Source organism: Gallinula chloropus, assembly GCF_964237585.1.
Source record: "Gallinula chloropus genome assembly, chromosome: 3".
Classification (NCBI taxonomy): domain Eukaryota; kingdom Metazoa; phylum Chordata; class Aves; order Gruiformes; family Rallidae; genus Gallinula; species Gallinula chloropus.
In genome coordinates this window covers 112950834-112968305 of record NC_140087.1, presented here as the reverse complement: position 1 = coordinate 112968305, position 17472 = coordinate 112950834, and the positions used below count along the sequence as shown (strand labels likewise).

Sequence of the window (17472 nt, the reverse complement as noted above, 5' to 3'; positions counted from 1 at the left end):
TTCTTCATGTCCCTACTGGTAGCAGTCAAGCCCTGTGGGTTTGGCCCCGTGCCCTGTAACTGCCAGTGGAGTCCCCTGGCAAAACAGAGTGCGAGCCAGTGTAAGTGGGCTGGTTTGATGGCTAGACTAAACAGAGGGTTGTTACCAGGACCTTGTAGTTCAATTAATTTTATGTACTGTGCTTTATGATACTCTTTATGGTTCTCTTCCCTTTCTTTGATATTTCCCACAATTCTAGTGCTCTTTGCTGCAAACACTTGAGCGAACTTTCAGTAAACTCCTTGTTAACTTCACTGGGGTGGAGACCTTTTGCCTGGAAATGTATTGGCTCATGTATATAAGTACCTGTGGCCTAACAGGTTCTTAGGGATCAGGAGAGCTGTTGTAACTCTCTGAATTGACAAGGGATCTTGTCAGAGACTTTAGGGCATTCTGTAGGATGGCAAATCCTCATTTATATTGTCATTCGCTTCTCAGAGAATACTTTGCAAGGCATGAATTATGCAAATAAAGGTTGTTCCTTCCCCAGTAGATTGGATTTGTGTCTACTAATTCCATTTGTAATCAATGTGTCAGCTCTGAAAGACAGTCTTACTGTTCTTCTGATTCTCTTGTTAAATATAATGGCTGTAATTTTTTACCTTTGCTTTTAATACTTAGGTTCATTTGAGCAATAAATTTCCTACTCCAGTTAATAAAGCAGTGAACTTGAGTTTTTGTAGACGTTGTGGATGCAAGCAATCTGGTTTAGGAGTGTAGAATCACAGGATGGTCTAGGTTGGAAGGGACCTCAAAGCCCATCTAGTCCCCACCCCCTGCCATGGGCAGGGACACCCTCACTAGCCCAGGGTGCCCAAAGCCCCATCCAACCTGTCCTTGAACACTGCCAGGGATCCAGGGGCAGCCACAGCTTCTCTGGGCAGCCTGTGCCAGGGCCTCACCACCCTCACAGGGAAGAATTTCTTCTTTCTATCTAATCTAAATCTACCCTCTTTTTGTTTAAACCCATTACCCCTTGTCTCATCACTGCACTCCCAGATAAACAGTCCCACTCCAGCTTTCCTTTATCCCCTTTAGGTACTGGGAGGCTGCAATAAGGTCTCTTTGGAGCCTTCTCTTCTCCAGGCCAAACAAGCCCAACTCTCTCAGCCTGTTTTCATAGGAGAGGGGCTCCATACTCCTTGTCCTCTTCGTAGCCTCCTCTGGACTCACTCCAGCAGGACCATGTCCTTCTTATATTGGGGCCCCAGAGCTGGATGCAGTATTCCAGGTGGGGTCTCATGAAAGCAGAGTAGAGAGGCAGAATCTCCTCCCTTGACCTACTGGTCACTCTGGTTTTGATGCAGCCCAGGACACAGTTGCTTTCTGGGCTGCAAGTGCACATTGCCAGTTCATGTTGAGCTCCACATCAATCAACATCCCCAGGTCCTTCTCCTCAGAGCTGCTCTCAATCCATTCTCCGCCCAGCCTGTAACTGTGCTTGGGATTGCCCTGACCCATGTGCAGGACCTTGCATGGGCCCATCAGTTTGCATGGGCCCATTTGTCCAGCCTGTCAAGGTCCCTCTGGCTGGCATCCCATCCCATCAGTGTGTCAACCTCACCACACAGTTCGGTGTCATCCGCACACTTGCTGAGGGTGTATATTCACTTCCACGTGAGACACTTTTTCACTGTGAGGGTGACAGAGCACGGGGACAGGCTGCCCAGAGAGGCTGTGGAGTCTCCTTCTCTGGAGACATTAAAAACCCACCTGGATGCATTAGTGTGTGATTTAGTCTGGGTGATCCTGCTCTGGCAGGTCTCTGGACTAGATGATCTTTCAAGGTCCCTTCCAACTCCTAACGTACTGTTATTCTGTGAGGGTGCACTTGATAACCTGTATTTCTTATATCTTGTACATATAACTTCAGATGTCATATTTTAGAAGAGGGCTCTTTTACAAACATTTCAATTTGAGGCAGTTCCTTTGAGCCGAGCTTTCCAAAGTAGTTCAAATCCCAAAGTCACTCAAGCCATATACATAGTGAATATAAAAAATACGTAAGGCTGCATTTAAGTTCTTGCTCTTAGGCCTCCTAAGTGCAGCATTTCCCATTCTAAGAAACAAAGTGGTGGTAGCAAGGTTATGTCATCCAGGAGTTGTATTTTGGTGACAATACACTTGTGAAACAACTGGAAGCAACTGGACTCCAGTCTTTTGTGTGCAGCTGTAATGAGAAGAGGATTTTACAAGATACTTTAATGTCTTTGGAATGTATGTGTAATCTTTTGACCTTGTTCTTAGGTTTTGATCACTATGGCATGTTAAGTGCTGATAATTGGGTTTGCTTTAGGCTGAAACCTGACCTGCTAACTGCAAAGGAGATCAGATCAGATCATCTATTGTAAAAGACACCTAAAGGGGCTACCTTAGAAATTGCTAAGCCATGACTTTAAGAGTAAGGTTCCCTGAAATACTGCAATTTCTTAGGAGGGACATGCTGTCCTTGGGAATGCTTCTCTTTCAGCTTAGTTTGAATCAGACTTTTCACCCAAAGCTTTTTGTTCTGTTATCTTATCTACGTTTTCTTTTTTTATTCTGTCTGGTTTACCTCATAACTCGAGCTGTCCTACTGGGAAAGCTGCCTTGTAGCTGGAACTGGACTCCTGGGTATGACAGCAAGAGGCACACGCTTCTCACGCAGTTCTAGGAACGGGATTCAGCTCACCTTGTTTAAGCCATGTGCAAATACGGCCGCTAATCCAAACTAGTTTTTAGCTTCCTTCTCTGGTAGGGAGAAGAAGAGGTCTTCAGAGATTTATGGCATCCAAATATCAGTCTTAAAAATAGATGGGATTAGTTGTCCTATGGAAATATATGTCTCTTTCCACTGAGTAGAAAAGCAGCCTAAAAATGAACTTTGCTTCACTGTCAAATTTTTAGGAGACTAAATTTAGAGGAAGTTAAACTTGTCCTTGGTTGAAGAAAGTACTAAGTGACATTTGTAAGTTCTGTGAATAGCACTCTGTCCAGCTGAGGCTTGCTTCGACCTAAAGGTGATGTAGTCTTCATACCATGTCTCCTCTGGGGAGGATGAGGGGAGCGTCTAACACCTTAATGAAAGGTCTGTGCAGCAGCTAAAACCAGCAGCAGGCACTGGGAAGGAGATGCAGCCAAAGAAGTTTTTTAAAACCTGTCCAAAGGGATCAACGCAATGGTCCAACCTGCACTTTGTTTTTTCAAGCCGTCCTTTCTCTGTCTGTCTTTGACAGTGCTGTTGGAGCTGCTCTTCTTTCTTATTTGACGCTTTCTGCATGGGAGGAGGGATCTGCTTACAACAAATGTGATTGACTGGTAGTTTGCACAGGGCGGCGTTGTCAGCCCTGCTTCCCTGTTCCCCAGGGTTCCTTGATAGTTCTCAAGAGTACCTGTGTCCCCTTCGCTAATCCTTTCCCAGCCTCCATCTATTTTCAGTGTATGTGACTTTCTAGTCATAAATCTTTCCTGTTAAATGAAGAATAGCAGCTGACTTTCTTGTCTCTTATGTTTTAGAACTAAAAAAACAAAGAAGGCATCTGCTCCTCTGGCCAAGGAAGAGAAGCCCAAACTAACCATTTTTGAAGAGGTGGTAGATCCAGATGAAGGACTTTTTGGCCCAGAAAAAGACTTCTCATCAGTTGGTCCCAGGAAGACGATGAAAGAGAGTAAATCTATTCTATATTTGCATCTACACAGATTCTTTTATCTACAGTATGTGTATAACTGAGCTTTTAAAATGCAGTGATACTGAGTAGATCTTCTGCTGGGGTAGAATCGTCTAGAATCATTCAGACAGAATAAACAAGACCTGTAGTTCCCATAGCTGTTCGCTGTTGACATTTTGGACTGGGATATTATAGGTATGTGAGAGCTGGCTGTCCCACAGTCGTTTGTGCCACACTACCAAGAGTAGCATAACCTATGAGGAACGGCTGAAAGAACTGGGGCTGTTCAGCCTTGAGAAAAGAAGACTGAGAGGGGATCTTATTAATGTTTATAAATATCTCAAGTGTGGGACATGGGGGAATTAGCCAGCCCCTTTTCAGTGGTCTGTGGAGACAGGACAAGGGGCAATGGCTTCAAGTTGGAGCACAGGAAGTTCTGCACCAATATGTGGAAGAACTTTTTCACAGTGAGGGTGACAGAGCCCTGGGACAGGCTGCCCAGGGGGTTGTGGAGTCTCCTTCTCTGGAGATATTCAAGACCCGTCTGGACGCCTCCCTGTGCGACCTGTTCCAGGGAACCTGCTTTGGCAGGGGTGTTGGATCCAATGATCTCTTGAGGTCCTTTCCAGCCCCTACAATTCTGTGATTCTGTGTGATACTTTTGAGGGCAAGAAGAAAGCAGATTTACCAACTCCAAAGAGTACAAGGTATCACTGCACTTGTGGACTGCAAGTCCTTTTAAAAAAACGATTGTCTATGTGATCTTTTTATTCCAGCCCAGTAGGCAGACTTGCTCACTAGTGTTAAAGCAGGTATTGTGTTATGTTGCCTGATTAAACTACAGAGTTTTCTGGTCCTCTTTTCTAGATCTGAAATTATTTGAAGATCCAGACCTCGGTGGGGTGGTAAGACTGGGTGACTCCCTACTGCTGCCAGCTGCCTGTACGAGCAAGGAGTATGTGCTTAACACCAGTCCTGACGAGGACACTGAGGAACTCCTGAGGTACACAGCTCAGATCTGTCATGTAGGATGAAGGTGATCAGAGGAGTCATTTAGACTTCAAAAGAGATGAATTTAAGGGCTGTGGCATATTGAGGACTCAGAGCAGGATGGATGCCAAGACAAATTTATTACATTCTGCAGGTATATATATACAAACTAGATTCCCCCCCCGCAAGGGGAAGGGGTAGGGGGGGGCAGAACTTGTGTGTACACATATATATACACACTGGCAGAATGTAATAAAATTGCCTCAGCATCCATCCTGCTCTGAGTCCGTGCCTCAACACACCACAAAGAGCCAAGCTGAAATGCTTTGAGTACTAACTGTCACTACCAGTACTTACAGGTAAAAGGTAAGATGTGTCATGAAGCTTGGAAATCAAACACGTTAGAAAGAAAATTAGGAAGACCCTTTGAGGAAGGCAGGATACAAGATGTTATTCAGTGGCTCTGAAGAAAGGGCCTTGAAAGCCCAAGGCATCTAGTGTAACATTCTGCTTTCTGCAAGTGATCCACTTGAAAACCAACCTCCATTATGAAAAATGCAAAACAGCCCAGAAACAAATTGGAATTCAGCTTCAGTGACCTGAAATCAGGGGGTCTTGCCACAAGAGGAATGAAATCTCTCTGGCTTAGGGGCTTAAGCGTATCTGGAGACTTATGAATATATCTTGCCTTTGCCCTCTAGATGTTGACAATCCCTCTCCTTTCCCAGAGGGGACTAAAGAAACCTATCCCCAGCCAAAGGGATAGGTCTTTTCCTATCAAAGTAGGAGCTGTGACAACCCATTGCTTCAGTGGGCTAGAGCTGGCAAAGCGACTAGAGGAAAGCTGGCAAATGTCTTGATCTGTTGGACCTGCTCTGTTATACCATACAGAAAATTTTCCTGGACATATTTTGTCAAGACTGGCCTGAGCTGTGATACACCAGCAGGTCTGTGGTAGGTGCCATAAGCCTAGACATGTTCACTGTGCTCAGATGGGTTAGTTCACTGCTGCAGATGTGGTAGCTCTTGACTTAGGGAGTGTACAGGTGCGTGTACCATGCGGTCTGCTCACATGCATGTGGTAGATCTGAGAAGGGTCTAACTTTGGAAAATGTACTTTCCAGTGAAACCTGGACAGAGATAGGAGAACACTGCCTATGGCAGAGGAAGGCAGAACCTTCTTCTTCCAAAGGGGAGATAGGAAAATGATGATGAGCAGAACACTGGAGTAACCAAGCCCTTCGTGATCTTTATGATGCCTGAGTGGTTGTAGAAGCAGTAGCACCACAACACTGTCAGCACAGCAGTGAATCCCCAACAGTGACTTGTAACTCTTGGGGAAGAGACTGTTACAGAGACAAATGAGTCTGCAAAATGTGCGTGGGCTGTGCTTGTCACAACATGAGAGAGAAGAGACTATGATAAACGTTCTCATTGCAAACTAAAGACTGTGCTCTCTCTGGATACCTGCTCAAAGGAAATGAGAATTACTATTTAAATAGGATCACCTACTTTACATTAACAAGTGTTGAGCTTTAAGAAGAACCAATTGCTTTGTAAGTGTAAAGAATCTTCCTTCTTCCTGTCCATTAACCAGCCTTTTACTGGTTACTAATTTCTTAGTCTACCATCAAATATTGAGTGATGGTGATAGGAGCAGCTAGGTGAGTTACCTCACTCTAACCACTGGCATTGTAGATGCAAACACTCTACTACCACTAGATCTGCCATAATACATCAGTGAGGTGCCTGTAGAGCACTATAACTTGCATGTCCTTCAGAACTTGTGGAAAATAAATCAATTGCTGTGGTAGGAACCAGCAAGGTCATGTCCATTCTTTCAAGAAAGGAGTTTGGCATACTCTTCTTCGATGGGATGTGCTTTGAGAAAGGAAGGGATAGATAACCAAATCCTTTTGGCTTCTCTCTTCACCAGGCTATGGAAGAACCCAGACTTTTCTGAGAAGTCTTGGGTCCCATTGCTTTTGACTCTTCCAAGTGCAAGGTGATCAGCTGCGATGAGATGAAAGTGGAGCTGAACAAACCTTTCCCAGGTGTTGAAAGAATTACTCCTGGGAATGGCTTTAGGACCAGGCTTCTCCTTTCTTCTGTCATTTTCCAGGGTCACATCATACCATGTAAATGTTACTCTGGCTGCATTCAGCCATTTACCCTCACTTCCAAAGCTTCTCTTCAGGTCTGATTTCCATTTAAGCTTGAGCCAGCTGTCACCTTCTGCAGAAATCAGTACCCTGCAATCTCTGCCATTGGGGATTCTCATGCCATCTTTATTTTCCATACATCCAGTGGTCACAGATGTACAAATGAAGTTTTCATGCACCAAGACTGTGGTCGACCTCTTCTGCCTCATTAATCTAAATTTTGCCTGCCTGGTGTGATGGATCAGGTTTTTCTGGAAAACCAAGGCTAGAATTGATCCTGTGAATGTTGCAGCAGCGTTGTGGCCCAACAGAATTACATAAAAAATCACACATCCTAGCCTGAAATAATTATTTCAGTTGTCTGAGCAGCTTTTTAGGGAAGATTTAATTTTCTTCACCTTTGGTAATGAATAGGGAGTTGAATAGGAAAGAAGCAGTGGTCAGTATAAGATTTGTCTTTTTCCAGGGCTGAGAACAGGTTGCAGCTCTGCTGCCCTGTGATGGTAGTATAGGCCTGTTATATTTTTTCCTAGAATTACAGTGATCTAAGACTGCTGATGTGTAAAGAGACAGTCCAACTCTTACTTTTGGTCTGCAGCTACATCATGCTGCCATGCCCTTAAAAGATGATTTTTTTCTGTATTTACAGGTGGATCTGTATTTATAGCTGTGAGCTGTGCCATCAGGGATGTGAGTGATGACCCTTCCAGGAGCATCATATATTGTTAGAGGCTGAAGCTGTTTGTGAAACCACATCCTGAGAGTGGCCATTTCTGAGCACTGCTCAGTCCATACAGCTTCTGGAGTGGGTTGGTTAGCTTGAGGTTTGCCAAGGAACTGTTGCCATTAAAAAGTTTCTAGATTCTTCATTCAGCAGGCCGTTAGCAGATGCTGAATTCAGAGAGCAACAGTTCATACTAGCTAGGAGGGACATCGCTCCAGCACCACAGGTTGAGAAATGCTTTTTTGCTGTCCTGAGGATATGAGAGCAGCACCATAGTTGGGAGAAGTGCTTTGAGAAACTCCAGAGGGTTTAAAACTAGATCCTTTGGGCAGAGAGTTGTTTGGGTGAAGGGCAGGTTGCAATAACTGAGTCAGAAATTTCCTGACCACTTCAGGGCAGTTTCTCTTGCTTGCTGTGACCTGCCTGTGGGGAAAGAACCTTGATTTGGCTGCAGTAGCCAAATGCTTTTCCTACCGGTGTTGGGTGGGTTTTCTTTGCTGCCCAAGAGCAAGCATTTATTTTGTTCATTTCATTTTTCCTGTGATGTATAGGGATGCTGTTTACAAACAGTGGAAGGCCTGCAAAATAAACTTGTCCAGCAGAATAGAAGGCTTTTGCTAGAAAGGAAACATTAATTCTTGCCCTACCCCTAGAAACATGTATAAGTTGTATAGAATAATATACAACATATAGATTAATGCAGAGGGGTAACCTAGAGACAGTGTCTCCTAAGGTAGTAAGACATGCTTTTGCTGGGCTGGAGAATCACTATGTTTCAACTGTTTTGCCCTAGGTTACTTGCACTTTTGTCAACCATCTTCAGCTGGGGGGTAGAAGCTGCCTGCTCTCCCCTGCCCAAATTATGCCTTTGCCTGGTGATTGGGAAACTGTTTAGAGAAAGAGGAGACAGAGGTTTGAACTTCTTCAGGCTGGGGAAAAAAATGTACCAGTTCTCTAGTTCACATTGTAAAACCTGAATTCTCTCATTTCCCAGGTGAGTGATCTAACTAGTAGACCGCTCCCCTCAGAGGGCTTCTTGTGGGCTTCTGCGTGCAGTACTTGTACTAACGAGCTTATTCTCTGGACCTCAGCCAGACAGCACCAGGCTGCATCCATCCTATCAGACTCTCTCCAGCTCCAGATCAAGGTGACTGTACATAGCTGCCTGCTGGGAATGGTCCCTGTCCCTGCTCCAAGTTGTGCCTGGCAGGTTTTTGAAGGAAGGCTCGTTTGTCCCAGACCAATACTGCACCAGTGGTTCTTCTGGCATTTTAATAGTACAGACACTTATGTTCCAGTGTCCAGACACGTTTCCTGGCACTCATTAAAGTAGCAGTATGAATTTACCTGTAATGGATAGCAGTGGAAAGCAGGAGCAGGAGGAGAGATACCTCTACTACAGAATCCTGTGCTTTGCTTTTTCACAGCCTGTACAATTTCCATGGGACTTGTTAGACGTCACACTGTCTCTGCTGACCATAACAGAAGTGATGGTCAACAGATACTTCAAAGCTTCTTGCCTATTTTCTGACACAAGTCTTTTCCTGAGACACATATATGATACTACACCTCTCCCCAAGGCTTCACAAAAGTCTCTCTCCTAGTTGGAATTAACACCAGACAAAATAAAGACACCTATAATAAGATAGGGAAAGATAAAAGTCTCTTCTGCAAGAGCTGCTGTGAGTTGCATAACCTAGCTTCAGCGTGATCCACTTGGATACTTCAGTGAATTATGTGAGCCTTTGTCTCTTGCTTTCATTGCTGATTGTCCTCGTTAGAGCAGTCCCAGCCAGCAGAAGTCACTGTCCCCATCATGCTAGATGTTGTATGCTCACACACTCATCCTGAGTCAGAGACCCTGTCCAAACAGACAGAACAGAGTACAGAGAAGTGGTGCCTAAAATGTGTTCTGATGGCAGCTGTGTCTGTCTCCAAGTCAGAACGGGTTTACTCTCTTGAAGTCCACATGCTAGCAGTTGTGTCACAGGGCTTTGTGACAGCCTTTCTTCAGTAAGGGTTTTGATTGCTTTCTGTTTCTGGAAACAAAGAGATTTTCCACCAATAGAGCCTGTGAATCAGCACAACAGTATGGCAGGAATTTTAAACAATGTGGCACTGCTTTTCCATTACAGAAAAAGAAAGAGACTAATTAGAGAATGATTAATTACATGGATTCTGTGTCTGCTTTTCTATAAAAAGATGGGTGATGGGGACAGGAAAGTTCTTCCTTTAATCTCCTTGTTATTCCAGAATAGTTGCTTGGCTTTTTTCTTCCTCCTCCTGGCCTGAAGTTAAATATGGTGGTAGTTATGCACTGTAACAATTCATTTGCTTCTCAAGAAATAGAAGTCCTTGTTTCTATCTCTGCCTGAGGCGGTTTGCATTTTCCCTCTTTAGTTTTTTTAAACAGTGGTGTCTCACATGATCAAACAGCAGTGGATCAAACAGTCTGCCTAGCACTGCAGCACTGAAAAGCTGGTTTTGAGACAAAGTCCACATATTATCTGCTGTGTTCTATGTAAAAGACTTCTGTCTAACCAAGGTCTTGAAAATATCCAGGATAAAAAAGGAGATTTACATTATCAGCTTCCAGACTTTGAAAAATCATCTCCTGCAGAGTTTTGGCCTAAAAGCACACTACAACCCCACATACATCCCTCCAAAATAACCCCACAGCCTACAGGACTGCATCTTTCATGGGTATTTTATGATTGTGCTGAATGTTTTTGTTGCTGTGGTTAAGCACAGAAATTAATATAGAGCCGCAGAGGAGCAGAGAATTCAGGAGGCTGTATCATCTGATCAGGTTAATGAGCTGTATTTACTGCTGCCCCTTCTGGGCAGTGCACCTAGTTCCCAGGTAGTGCACCTACTTCACTATATGGTTCATCTGGTTATTATGGTTTCTGTTATTAATGAATAAAACTTTACAACATGGACACTGATTCATTCAGTATTTGTTTCTGCCAAGAATGGAGCCATCAGATCAGCTAAAGAAAGCTAGGCTTCAGAAGTGCCAGCCCTGACATGTTTTGTTTATTACACAGCAAAAGGAACAAGAACATGTCTTGGCAATGTGATCACAGGTGTGATATCTCATGGATATCAGAGTATGCAGCAAACAAAAATACCTGGCCTTAAATTAAATTAATTTCTTTTATGTAGATGAGGAATTCAGAAGGAAGGAATACACCGACAAGGTGCTTTGTAAGTTAGGTGGGATATGTTACCCACAGGGAATCATGGAAACTCAGACATCAGAAATCTTATTATCTAATTAAAAGAGAATATAATCTCCAGAATGACTTGGGGCATGAAATTTGAGGTAACAGCAGGAGCTGCCTGCTGGAATACAAAGTTCACAAAGTAGAGTTCAAGATGCAGAGCTCTGTCCATCAGTTGGTCTGTTTAGGTATTTACTAGTTTTAGCTGTCAGTGTTCAGGCAGTTGTTTTACAAGATTAACCTTTTTTAAATTCCCTTTGGGAGTCACAAAAAGGTCTGACTTCCAAGAATGTTTTTTTTTAAAGGGTTCTGACTGTCTGTATGGCAAAACATTCAGGCTAATCCAGGGTCACTTGGTGGCCTGTTCATGGTCAGTGTAGTTTGTTTCAGCCTGGACAGTGCAGTCACAAGTTCCTCACAGCTTGTAGTAAGGGTGAACATAGAAAAGAAACCCTAGAAATCATGCAATTTTCCTTACTAATAGCCTGCTGGAGCTCTTTAATTCCCTGTGTTTTTCACATTCAAACTGTGTGCACTAGGGATGAAGTAATAAAGTATGTCAGATGCATTCTTCTGGTGATTGTGTTCCTGGCCAGTTACCTTAATCAGTTGCTTCCCAAATTCTGGAAGAGCTCAGATTTGCTCTAACTGCCCACTTTGTCTGCAGAATGCCCCGCCAATTGTTCTACCTGTGGTAGAGGCATTTACAGTATCTTTCCCAAGGCTCCTGGTGAACAGAGAGAGAAAGGGAGAAACCACAGCCCCTTCTGGTCAACAGAAGCTATCCCAATGGCTGTGCAGTGGCTTGGAATCCCCAATTTCACCCCCCTTCCCCCCCGCCCCCCTCCACCCCTCGCAAGGTGACCTCATCAACTGGCAGTAAATGTATGAATTACAAAAGACAAATGAGTGGAAGGACCAAAAAACACCTCACATGGAATGATGTGAGACTCATTTTAGCTGCAGGGGCCGCATACTTAAGAGGCTTGTAGAAGAAACTAGGAAGGCACCTTCCTTAGACTCTGTCCCAGTGAGTGGAACTGCTGGAGACTTGCTCCAGCAAACCCCTTCCAGTCTCCAGGGACTCAAACGAGGAGCTTCAGAGAATCATCACAGAGAGAAGCAGCCATTGTCTGTTCCCTTAGTTTCCATTTCCCTCTTGCCATTTGCCATGAGATGGTTACAGGTACTGTGACCAACGGAGAGCATCCGTCCCATCCTCCTGGCTGGAGGGACCGTGCCACCTCTTGACATAGGGCTGTAGCAGAGACAGAGGGAGAGGGTGGGCTGCACAGGTGCCACCAGCTCCTTTCTTGTTTAAGAATCACTTGGCCAAACTTTCTTATCTTCACAAGTCTTCCAAGAGTGAACTAAGTAAAACTATTTGAAGGGAGCTTTAGCACCAAAGAAAATTCCAGTCCCTGTGGAGTAACCTTAACTTCACCCTGTAGTTCATTTGTAGCTTCCCTGTCTGCCCTTTGGCTGAGGCAGGGGGAGTTTTACCCCTGGCACTGAAACAACCTAATGAGCTGATCCAATTGATACTGAAGTTTGGTAAAAACAATTCTTATAAGAATGTTTGTAAACAACTAAACAGCTTAATCATTTCATTGCCTGAAACGCTACGGTTGTAAAGCAAGTGTATCACACTAGAGCTGGGGTCTGACAAGGAGACACCCACATACTACAAACCTATTGTTCCTCTTGATCTTCAGCTCCTGGTTCTCCATGGGAAAGGTTTTGCTTGCACTTCTTAGGCTTCAGCTTTCTTGATTTTGCACAAAAAAAGTGTTTGTGCACTTTAGCTTTCATGATGTTGTAGGCTGCAGTTGGGGGTGGAGCCTTCTGCAAATCTTCTGTTTGGTAAGCACATGTGAGGTGTGCATTTTATCAGGGGCTTCTGTAGCTGGTCATTACACAGCTGATGGTCTGCATGGATTGCTGGTTGGGTTTTGACTGCTTTAACAATTATTTATCTATCGATCCTTCAACAACTGTGTTTACTCCTTGTGGTATTTTGTTTGTCTGCTGTCCTCAGAGGACCAAAACAAGAGGCTGTTTTGATTCAGAACAGAAATTACTGTGGCCTGTAAAGACATCTCTAGCTATGCTCATTTTTACTTTGCTATCTCTGCTATATCTTTTAGATATGAGATGTGTCACAACCTTCTTTCCCTTTCCTCCACATACTCGCTTTCCAAAGGCAGACACCTCTTGGAGTCACAAGACCTCTTATAAGGGTGCTCTCAAAATCTTTTAACAGCTGCTATGGGAACCAAGTTGTGCATACACAGCATGCTGTGCCTCTTGGTAAGGTCAAACAATGCAGGTAGAAAACATCCTTAACTATTTCAGATGGTTTGGATTCTTTCCCTAGGGAACAGGGGAAATGGTCACCAAAGAGAATTGTCTTACACAGTCATAGATTACACACTCCTTCCATTTTTTGGAAGCAAATGTGAACTCAATCTTTGTAAAGCTGCTGGTTTTTCCAGTGTCTCGTGACTGATCTTGGGGGATGCTCAGTCTCAGTCTTGGGGGGTGGAGATGAAGAGGAAGAAGAGCTGAATGTGAAAAATTTTAGTATCTCATGAAAGTTTCTAGGAAGCAAATCATCCTGTCACAAATAAGAAGCATTATTTTTCCCAAACAAAAAATCAAGTATTTTTCTTTTGATAATTACAAATTGCTATTAATTTAGACATTTGAAAACATGCTGTAAATTTCATTAACTTGTACACTGAACTGAAAAAACACATTATAAAATGACAGTTCTTATTAGGGTAACATTGAAACTTACAGAAAGTTCTTCCTAAAAGAGAAATTCATCAAAGTTGATCCTTTCTTTCAGAAAGTTTTATTGTGCAGGGTTGCCTTCTCACAAAACAGCAAGCACTTTAGAAATTCCCAAGGTATTACTGATGTTTTCTTGTCATTCCAGAGTTGAAGATGATTTAGAGAATCTCTTGAAAGTGACCTCCAAACCAAAACCTAAGGTAACACCAAAACCTAAGGTACCACCAAAACCACCACTGCTCCAGAAGCCAGCAGTTGCCCCCAGAAGCACTAAATCATCTCCACTGGCAAAGCCAGAGGAAAACAGGATTCAGACGATGAATGAAGTTGACATTCTCCAGTATATCCAGGAAAATGAATCTATCAGCAATCAAGATATAAGTCTTTTTTGAACATATGTCTTTTTAAAATGCAATGATGCCTTCTTACCCCAAACACCCAGTGATTTCAAATAATGGTAGCAAGAGTTGAGCAGATGTCTTTGCTGTCACAGTGTTCATTAGAGCAGCACTTTTGACTAGCAAAATGGTTCCTAATGGTATAACGTTGCCTCACATTTCAGGGGGTTACAGAGAATGTGGTCAAGGACATAGCTCTACAGATTGTCCTCTGATATTTTAGTATCAACATGGCAGAAGTTTCAGCCAGTTTAGTCCTGATTGAATATGGTAAGTGTGTTGCATACATGGAACCTGTGAATAGTGTCCAACAAAGGGTCTGAGGACAGGATGCTGTTCCTTAAACAGTGCATTCCAGCTTACTGGAAAGATGGTTTTCCTTTTATTCTATGCATTTTCTGTAGAACCCCTTTCCTCCCTGAATGGTATTTCAGTAATGTATAACCAGGAACTGTTAAGTATAGGTAACTGTTCCTCTGTAGTTCAGAGAAACACTGACATCTCAGCTAAGCCTGACAATCTGCTGTTGTGCAAATGACAACTTGTAGGACAGCTGGTAGGAGTGCAGTCACTAGACACTATGCATCTCTAGCCCCTGGGGAGACAGCATATGACTGAAGATGGCTGAGTGCAGCACCAGACATATGTGGAGGCTACAGTGTGTAGGAGGTTTGGATGCTGTAGGACTCTTGTAAAGCAACTCAAAATTCACAAGGGCTCATTTTTTTTTTTCCAGCCAGTAGGAAGAAAATACTCTGGGGAAATTTTACTATGCAGGTAAAGAAAAATACAGTAGACCAGGCATCCCAGATTACCCCTCCTCTTCCCTGGCTCAGGCACTCTGGTTGAACATGCTGAATTTACACCTAATGTGGGATGATACCTGCTGTCATGTAGAAAAAGATTCCTGAATTTGTTTCACGTGTGGTCTATCTGGATGTGAAGACAGGCTCACCAGAGGGGAAATTTTAATATATTTAAGCCATATATCACTATTACCAAATTTTTTTTAATATAAAGGAAAACAAATAGAAAACATTATATACATATATATTTAATAACAGATTTATCTCTGATAGTATTTCCTTTTTAAGCCACTGGAAAATATGATAAAGATATTTTGGTTTGATGAGACAGATAAAACATAACCATTGGTTCTCATCCATGTTCAGTGTATTTCAGTATAATAAAACATTTTGCTAACCTTCAGGCGTTACTTTTATTGTTGTTCTCTAGGTTGTGCAGTAGCAGCACATTGGAGCTAAAGGGCAGGTTCCATTTAAGACATGAGGAGCAGTACATGGTGTTTAAGTGCATGTTCTGCTAAAACCCTGTGTAAATCAGTGTGAAACCGAGACCGTAGGTGTGCTCACCTTTCCTTTGAGAGCAGCTCAAGGTAAAACTATGTATGGGCAAAGATAATACCAGATCCTCTCTGTTCTTACAGTGTCCTGGTACAATTAGGAAGCTTGGTCATCCCATCCTGCAAAAGGGGAACTGAGGAGAAAACAAATGGCTTTCCAGAGAGGAGACAGAGAATAGCAGGCAGGAGAAATTAATCAGGGCAGGATTCCTGTTGCACTACCTGCTGTCATGAACAGCCACTGTATATTTAACTGAGGGTCAAGGAATCTTGATCTCCACTTTATCCAGCACTATTTGGGGACACTGCTTGCACTTCTCTATTTTTGGCCTTCAGCCCATCATGTGGCCTGAACACTGCTCAAGCTACCTACTGAGGGCCATGGATCAGTAGACTGAGTGCGTATCTTCACCCTTAGTGGGGGATCAGCAGAGCAAAAGGATTAAGATTTCTTGAAGTAAGTTCAAGATACCGTAGAAAAGCAGAGCTGGCAGCGGCCTGGGAAGAACAGTTAGTCCACCCTCCTGCCCTAAGCAGGAACAACCCACCTGTGTCCTGCTGCTGGCAGTTCTTACTGGCCCAGACAAGCTGTTAATGATGCGAGGCTGCAATGGGAAGAGTAAGCAGATATCAGAGGAGGATGTGGTGGCTGAGCACAGGTAGGCTGGAGAGATACCTGAGCATGGGCACTGAATTTTTCTTGCAGTGCCTGTGTTATCTCTCCTAGACATCTTTCTATCCTGTCCTTAAAAGAGCAGCCCTGGAGATGTCACAGCCTCCCTGGGTGTGCCATTACAACTCTTGCTGTCCTATTAGAAACGTTGTCCGACTGTTTGACATAACTGCTCCTTCCTGCAGCTTAAGCTCATTACATCTAATTCCCATCAGCACAGAAAGAGAACAAAGTACAATCCTCAGTCTCTGTTCTAAACTGAACAACTCTGCCAGAGAGGGTGGCAGCAAGACAGGTCAGGGCATCGCTACAGTACCAACTCCTCACCATTTGGTGTGCCCTAGAGGAATGTTGTCATCTCACATTGTATTTCTCCCCCTTTTTTAGAAGAATTGCTGCATATCCACATACCGATTTACCAGGGGCAACAAGGGCTGCCAGCATCCCACACCCTTTAATTAACAGTGCAGTGACACAAGGTGCAGCCTTTGTTCCAGCTGCGACTACGTTTCTCTTTCACCATTCCTCACAGCAATGTCATCTGCCTGCCTTCCACCACCTCTAACAGCTCCACTCAGAAATGGCTCATGCTTTTGCAAAGCAGTGGGAGGGTAGATGTTACATATTGCTATCATAACCATGAGAGCATTCCCAGTAATGCTGATGGAACAACCAGTATAGCTGTATACATTTTGAATGGCCAAGGAATACTTTGCCCCCCAGCCCTGCCTAAAATTGTCAAATTACCTGACCAGCACAGGGAAGGAAGAGCTGTTAATTATTTCCTGTGTTAGATTTTAAGGTCAATGTTTTACTTCAGAAAAAAATCTATCTTTCCAGTCAAGGAACTAACATAAAATGATCCTTGATAAATCCCAGTGTTGCACATTTGTTTTACAATGCAAATGTCTAGCTGCAGTAATATTTATAGGCACTTAGAGGTGAGTTACAGTCCTTGAATAAATTATATATAATGAATCATTATTATACAAGAGAAGAATGTCAGACAGATGTAGCCCAGAAAAATCGAGCATATTACTTGAAATGACACAGGGAAACCACACAACACACTTTGCATCCTGCCAGACCAGAACTTTTTTTTTTCTTTTCATACATCACTTCTAGTAGCAGCTATTTTATTAGTCTGCTCCTGACAACGATTGAAATTCAATTATGGACTCTAATGTAGTCCTTGGCTGACAGGCATCACCTTTCGACATTAGTAATTGCTAGCTCATCAGATGATTTGAAATGCAAGGGTTATATTTAAACCCTTACAAAAGATGTTTTCTTTAGTGATTAGAACTCCTAACAGGTATCTCTCTTGCTTTAGAAGCTGCTGCTTGATTTGCATAGCCTTCTGCTTGTTAGGTGGGACAGCACTAATTACCAGAGAACACTATATGCTTCATTATTTGGGTTAGTTAAAGTACTGACTTCTCCAAGCTGACCT

At 43.3% G+C, this 17472-nt stretch overlaps 1 protein-coding gene across 1 annotated transcript in view; it reads left to right on the top strand.

Annotated features, from left to right (window-relative positions):
• HS1BP3 (HCLS1 binding protein 3) overlaps positions 1-15190 on the top strand; it is a gene marked incomplete at its 5' end in the record, with an annotated part of 56016 nt that extends 40826 nt beyond the window's left edge. The window contains 3 exons of the mRNA XM_084262011.1: positions 3535-3686; positions 4554-4689; positions 13731-15190. Coding sequence (XP_084118137.1) covers positions 3535-3686; positions 4554-4689; positions 13731-13977 — 535 coding nt within the window. The 3' untranslated portion in view covers positions 13978-15190. The remainder of the gene's footprint in view (positions 1-3534; positions 3687-4553; positions 4690-13730) is intronic.
• Positions 15191-17472: the final 2282 nt, after the last annotated feature.